This window comes from Aplysia californica, unplaced genomic scaffold, assembly GCF_000002075.1.
Source record: "Aplysia californica isolate F4 #8 unplaced genomic scaffold, AplCal3.0 scaffold00235, whole genome shotgun sequence".
Taxonomy (NCBI): domain Eukaryota; kingdom Metazoa; phylum Mollusca; class Gastropoda; order Aplysiida; family Aplysiidae; genus Aplysia; species Aplysia californica.
In genome coordinates, this window is record NW_004797505.1 from 558,564 (window position 1) to 566,524 (window position 7,961).

The window sequence follows — 7,961 nt, forward strand, 5'->3', positions numbered from 1 at the left end:
AGAGAGACAGAGACAGAGACAGAGACAGAGACAGAGACAGACAGACAGAGAGAGAGACAGAGACAGATAGCTAGACAGACATGCCTTTTTTAATATAATTGTTTTTTGAGCACCCATTTATATAATTTAAACCATTCAGGAGGCAGACTTTCCACCTTCCCAGTCAGGGCCAACCCGGGCTGGGAGGGATACAACATCCCAGCAAAAAGACCGAGATAATCCATAAAAATTATCCCCACTCGGGAAACGAGCTCATGTGCCCTGCGTGCAACAGCGAGACGCTTAAGTGTTACTACATCATAGGGGCCAGTAGAAAACGTCTCGGACATTAGCTTGCAGTGAGCTTCATTAATGGGCTTTTAAATTCTCTAGGTCAATCATCATTATTTGAGACCTGCATACAAAAATCTGATAATAATTAAAAGATCGATTTGTTTTTATTCACCGCCATCCGGGTACCAACTCTAAGCCTATGGAGCGCCCAAATCAAGAAAAGAAAAAGGAGACATAGACAGGTCGCTACAAAGAATTACAAAGTTGTATCTGAGATTTTTTATTTACCGTTTTGAGTTACTGTGACCCTGAGATTAGAAATCAAATAATCTGTTCCATCAAAATTGTAAGATTATTCTGAGTCGTTACTAAGATACTTAAAGAACTGCTTTCGGAAAAGTTTGACAAGTTGTGAAACTCAGTTGTCGGTTGTTGTTTTTTTCATGTCAAATTTCTCAAAACTAGGCACTGAGCAGATAGAACTTTGTAGTTCTAAGGTAGCGAGATACTTACATATACATATGACCCAAGACCAGCCACTGTCGGTGGGAACTCCATCGAAAGGCGGTTCTTCTTTTTCTTTTTGCTTCTCTTTTTCTTTCTCCGTTTCTTCATCAGGTTCTGTCTCTGTGTCTGCTTCTTTCTGTCTTTCCATCTTTTCCTCCGTCTCTTTCTCCAGATCAGTCAACAATCTGTCGCCAGATTCTTTCGGTTTCTCCGTATCTTTTCCCATGTTCTGAAAAAAGAAAAAGAAACGTTTTTATAAATTTTGTATTGTTTTAGTAATAGTTCCACAGCACTTGCAACACAAATTGGAAATGTAATTGCCAAAGAATAAAGGTTTAATGAGAAAACATGTAATGAAAAGAAAGAGGAGGGATAAGATATCAGCAGGGCAATAGATGTTTGACAGGAACGAAAAAGCAAACAACACCAGAGCACGATCAGTCAACCACCTACATTTCCATAAGTTCTGGAAGGAATATGACAAGGGAACCGTGAAAAAGAAAGGTCAGACGGGCGACAAGACTTTGATTTAATGAGGGCGTAGAGCATCATCAACACTAGATTGTCCCAGAAGGACTCTTCTGTTTTAGTTGGGGGTTTTCATTTTAGTAGGAGTTTTTGGCACTTGCAACACAGTTAGGTCATGTAATATGTAAGTATCTGAGATTAGAGGTGTCACAGAAGAGTGACAAATACAAAAATGAAGAACAGATACGGACGATATGTTTGAGATTTTAAAAAAAAGGAGCAAACTACACCGGAGAACGCGCCAACCAACCACAAGGACTCTTCGAATTCGGTTGCCAGACACCGTCGTCATTCAAGAACTCGGACAGAAAACACAGCAGCGATCTATAGAAAAGGTAGTCATCAGCCTCAAAAGACAGTGGAGGTGGATTCATCACACACCCCGAAATTGAAGAGCCAGCATACAGAGCCAGTATCAGCAAAGCAAGCCTTAAGCTGGAAACTGCAAGGGAAAAGGAAGAGAGATTGACCAAAGGTTCACGAAATGAAGCCGAGATGTCACAGAAGACATAATTTGAGGTCGGAGCAAACAATTAGTTTTCTTCTCTCTCCTGCAATTCTGGGCTTAGAACAAAGTAACCACTTGCCAACGAATTGTAGTTTATGATCATTTTTACGCCCCTATCGATACAATTATTATTTAGATCACTTAGGAAGGGCCGGCTTCTTCAGCTTTCCCTATTTGGGGAAAACAGAGGCAGAGTAGGACAGTGTACCACCTCAGAACGATCGGGATATTTGAGAGCCATCGGGGTGAAATTAGGCGTTCGTCAAAATAAAGAGTCGAAAAAGCGTCAGTTTCCCGTTCCTTGGGCAATTTTAATTGATTTTTTTTCATTATTAAATATAAGACTCAGCATCACTAACGTCCATTAAAAGGATATTTCTGAGGGGATTTTTACAGACAAACGTTGACCAAAGGCACACAAAATGTAAATTTTGAGTTTTCAAGGACTTTCACGCCTTGAATATCACTAAACTTTGGCGGCAATTTTTTTCTCCAACTTGATCTCTAACACTATGCATCCCATTTCCATCAATCGAAAACATCTCGACTTTTATTCCAGATAGATGAGTATATATTCATCGAAAGCAAGGCAAATAAACAGGATTGAGATTATATATGTAACTCCATCTGTTTGTTTTTTTTAATCGAAGAGTGCCCGATTCAACCGTGTAGTACACATTTAATAAAACATAATCAAGAGTAAAAACTGCATATATTATTTGATCAAGAGTAAAAACTGCATATATTATTTGATCAAGAGTAAAAACTGCATACATTATTAATTTGATGACTAAGGCAATGAGCCCAAACATCAACACGTTTGGTTGTGGCCGACATAATATTGTAATATTACCGATCAAAGGCAGAGCAACAGTAATTTGCGATACATTTGCAACCACCATACACATATAAGAGACGCGGATTTGCATACGTTTGTTTTTTTTAATGGTATTTGTATGCACGTTGTTGATTGCCTTTTAAAGTATCAGATTAAGAAAACAGGAAGGAAAAATGTAAATGAACGACGAAGTCTAGTTATTATGCCTCTTTTATAACCGTGGAGGCTACGTCCTCATTGTAAATCACTTTTATTGTTGAGACCCGTGACCCCGTGTAATACACCCAAAGGCTGGACGTGATTAATATAGGGGCCCGGATACAGAATAATTTTTATTATTGAATCAAGATTTTTGCTTTGGGGGGAAGAGAGGCTTTTGTTTTGGTCGCTATCCTACAGGAGTGCTATGCAAAGTTCCCTTTAAAAGCGAGTCTTCAATTACTCTGAGGAATGACAAGAGTGCACGCCCTCAACGAGGAAGCCGTTATCAATAACCAGCAAAGGTAATCAATAACCGATAGAGGTCATCAATAACCGATAAAGGTTACGTAGGAATGTTATCGCTAACGGGGACACAGCCATTAAGTTTAAGCTCATCGGTTTTCAACGTAACCGGGAAAGTTTTGAATTTTGCTTTTGAAATACAAAAACGGTGCCAAAGTTTGCCTCCAAACCGCTGACAAACAGAAAACTGAACAGGTATAATGGCTACAGGGAGACTAATGCTAGGCATAATTAATTAATGTATTTATTTATTTCTTTTTATTTATCTATTTTTTACGATTTAAAAAAATATTTTATTTTATTTTATCCTCGCAACTGCATAAGGTCACATGAGCGCGCGGGACATCAAATATTTTCACTTTGTAGGAATTTTTGAATTTTGCTCGGGAGGCGGCCGAAGCCTACTCTTGACGATTTTAGACCACCAAGCGATCTTTAACGCGCGAAACTTGCACACGGGACCTCCGAAATTTTTCGACCTTGTCAGATAAGGCTAGGTGTAGACCTTTCCTACCAGAAGATCAGGGGTGTGGCTGAAAGGCGGCAGTAAGAAAGAGCCAAGGAGTAGCAGTAGAAAGGCTGCAGAAAGAGTCAGGAGCCCAGAGGACGGGGCAAAGGATTTTTGGGGCAGAAATGGAGACAAAAGCAGACGACAGAACATTGGTAGAAACCAGGAAAGGAGGTGAAAGGAGACAATTTTAGAGAAAACAAATTTTCGGTCGTTACCTGGATTATAACCCGGGACCTTTGAATGAGAGGCGAACATCTTAACCTCTAGGCCACGAGAGACCCCCCCCCCCCCCCCCCCAGCCAAGGAGTAGCAGTAGAAAGGCTGCAGAAAGAGTCGGGAGCCCAGAGGACGGGGCAAAGGAGGGGGCAAAGGAAGTGCAGGGGTGGGGGCAGAAAGTGGAGACGAAAGGAGACGACATAACATTACAGGAAAACGGGAAAGGAGGTGAAAGGAGACAATTTTAGAGAAGAAAATGTTTCGGTAGCTACCCGGATTCGAACCCGGGACCTTTGAGTGAGAGGCGAACACTTTAACCTCTAAGCCACGAGAGTCTCCGCTGGCTTCAGAGTGATAATAATTCCAATATTTTGATTGCATAGAGTAAACTTTCATCAACGTGTTGAGTTTCAGAAATGATAAGCACATCGACAAAGCGGCGGCCATATAGTATATAGTACAGGTAAGAAGCAAGACAGATAGACAGAAATAACAGAAGGAAAGAAAAGAAGTAAAACCTACAAGTGGCTCCCTTCAACCACCCGCCTAAATTGTCGTAACTGAGTACGTTTGGAACAAACTGCTGATATATCTTTTTTTATGAACAAAACAACACCACGAGCACGTGCACACCCACCCACCCACCCACCCCCACACACACACACACACACACACACATTCACACACACACACATTCACACACACACACATTCACACACACACAAATACATGATGTACACACACATCTACGAGCGCACAAGCACTAATCTGTGATAAAAACTGTTAAGTACATTGTAGTAGGGCCTTGGTATTTTTTGCGTAACCTGAACAATTCTCAGAGTTTGAGAAGAGCAGCTGATGTGTGTAAAGGCTAATAATTATTTCCTTAAATGGTCGCTTTTAAGGACAAGCGGGCTAACCCAGATTTCGGGGTTTCCAGAAATCTTGACCTACACCAAAAGTGGGCATTTCCCTACCTGTAGAAGAAGCTTGGTTTCCTTGGTGCGTATACTTGTTTGGTTGTAGAGAAAACTCTCCTTGTCTTTCAAAGAAACTGAACAAGGGGCAAAAATGTAATCTTCGATTTTCTCAAAACAGCATTTTTCGGGATAGCCCCATTGTGCTTAAAAGCGATAAAATACCGCTATACTTTGTTTGTACACTTCTGTCTGTCCATGTTAAAACAATTCAAGCTCATTTATTCATTTGCCAATGCGCATGAAACTTTGCGTGTTACTCCTGGAGGCTAGTGACCAAACAGAAAAATTGATTTGTATTTTAAACATCTTGATACAGTATTTTCCCCCTATCTATTGACCCTGTATTTATACCGTTCTTTGAGTACATTCACTGGGTCATTGCATTAAATAATGTACAATATCGTGGCCGGCAAGTTGCTCATTTTAACACAGCGACCACCCTTTACTTTGAAAAGAGTTGCTCAAGCTTGTACATTTTCCTCCCAAAACAGCAAAAACATCTCCACGTGAGTCTCCAAACGTTCACACACGTCTATTGGGTCGTGTTTCATTGTCCTGAGACATAATATGCTGTAAATCTCTTATCATATTTCAACCCGCTTTAGGCTCATATAAAAAACATGTCAGAACCTTCGTTCGCAGTACCAGGCAACTGTCATTAACGGTCTTTAAGATTCTGTTGGTCATCCAATTTCTAGACTTGTATGCAAAGAATAAAGATATGATGAGAAGATTAAACAGCTTTTTAATGTAGTTTTCATCCCGTTATAACCACAGACAGACAGAAGAGAACAAGTAATATAATAACGGCTCCGTTCACTGAACAACCGCTGCAACTCTCAAAAGCAGTCAGTGCCCTAGCATTAAGTAGGGACGATAAGAAAGATTGCTCTCTGCCCCAGAGAAAAACAGGATACCTGACACCACTTGTCTGACAAGGTCGATTGCTTGTTGTACGATAATAATGATGACATCCAGCACTTATTTGACCCAATTGTGCTGCAAGTGCCATAAAACGCACACTGAAACATAAACGAACATATCTTTTTTTACGAAGCACTCAATCCAATCCCTCCAACCCCCCCCCCCCCCCCTCCCCCAAACACACACACTTATTTTCCTTCCTAGATGCGGACTTCCTCGAGGCCGAGTCTTTGCAACCTTATAAGTCACAGCAGGCGGAAAACATCCACGAGCTTCGAGTTTGAGTTTGACTAAAGAAAAGCACATCGACACAATAACTGTCATTTAGTGAAAGGAAAAAGCAAGACAGACAGGCAGAAACCGAGGGAAATAAAATAAATGGGATCTACCAGTGGCGCCCTCAAACCACTCACATTCACATTTCATTGCCTTTTTTAAAACTTTAGGTAAAGAAATCGAAGAGAAAAATAATCAAAACGAATAATGAAATTATGCTTCTTTTAAAAAACATAAATATTGTAGGCTAAGCTGCTGTAAATCACATATTGTGGTGACGCTGAGTAATTGTGTATGCACCCAAAGGGTGGACGTGTTTAATACAAGGCTCGAATGCAGAATTATTTTCATTACTGGAACAAGACTTTTTTGGTGGAAAATCGTTTCGTCTCTATCTTACAGGAGTACCATGTAAAGTGTCCATAAACAACGCGTCTTCAAAAGATGAGGAATAAACAGAATGCGCGAACATTTTCACAGCCGTTTTACTTATCTTCCTTTGTAGACCCTCACAACGATCCACAAACATCTGCGTTGTAAGAGTCTGGTGTTTCGCAGTCGCACGCAGGAGACCCGAGTTCGATTGCCGAAAGGGGAGGACTGTTATCGATTTCTCGACCTTCCAGCTGGTATCCTTCTGTGCCCGAGTCGGCCTTGACAGGAAGGCTCAACAAAGCCCGCCTTCTAAATTACCCAAATAGTGTCGAATGGGGCGTAAAAACACTTACATTTTAGACCAAACAAAATTAAAACAATGATTCGCAAAAATTGCCATAAACCCTTTCTAGCAAAAAACCCCACAAAAAACACAACAAATAATACCTTTTGTATCATAATAATAATAATAATAATAATACAATGAATGCATAACAAAGGCTCCTGTGACCAGCACTTCATTACAAAACCACTTCACAGTTCCGCTGAGACGGGAGAGGAATCAGCAAACTGTTACCACGACCACAAAGGAAGGTTCATATCTCGTACTCATATATACATATATATGAATTATGACCTACATATTATAATCCTGGTTGCCCGATCTTTGACGCTCTTTTCGAAGAAACAGCACCTTCTTAATTCGGAACACAAACAAACGAAGATCGCATTCAATATTCCTAAGAATATGACGGAGTCAGATTTTCATGAATTTGAGCTTCACAAATTATAAAATAGAATTTGATTGCTAAGTATCGTTTTGAACTACTCCAGAATTGAACCGGTGGTTTCTTTTTCCATATCTAGTAACGTGAGCGCCCTCTTTTCAGTTTTGGTATCAAGTTGTACTGTAAGTGTAAGGATAAAAATAAAGAGCAAGCGGGAATCTCCAAACCCAAAGCGTACCTGACTTAATGTTGGCACTATGTATCGTTAGAAATGAATACTCCAGAATAGAATTGTCTTCAGAAAGAGTGCCTCGGTAAGATCAGAACGAACTTCAAACCCAGGATTGGGAGCAGCTCTTTGTTACATAAACACGCGGACTTCTCCGACAAAGCTGGCTTACAATCATTTACAGAGGAGGAATCCACAAAAAAACCCACTTTCGAAAAGCCAGCAAGTGATAAAACCAATCTTAAAAGGGCAAGGCGTTCGAGGGTCACTTTTTCCGAGCGTTACAAGGCTTGCTGTCGAAACGACCACATTGTCAGTGAAGGAGTTACCCCTAACCGCCGGCAACGCTTTATCTCATTTGTGTTCCTATCCAGGCTGTGGTCTCCCTCTTAACGAACACACCGGCCTAGTTTACAGACGGTCGCGTGACGTACGCAAACATATCGATATAGTTCATGAACCCAAACAAATAGGTCAACTCTTTCGACTCGTTCAGAATAAGTTCGTATATTCTACTCAACCCCCTCCCCCTCTCCCGCCCCTCTTCCCAAAAATGAATCATCT

General features: G+C 40.7%; 1 protein-coding gene across 1 annotated transcript in view; it reads right to left on the reverse strand.

Moving 5' to 3' along the window:
• LOC101850960 overlaps positions 1 to 7,961 on the reverse strand; it is a gene marked incomplete in the record, with an annotated part of 84,382 nt that overhangs the window by 18,014 nt on the left and 58,407 nt on the right. The window contains 1 exon segment of the mRNA XM_013083488.2: positions 787 to 1,009. Within this exon segment, the coding sequence (XP_012938942.1) occupies positions 787 to 1,006 (220 nt within the window).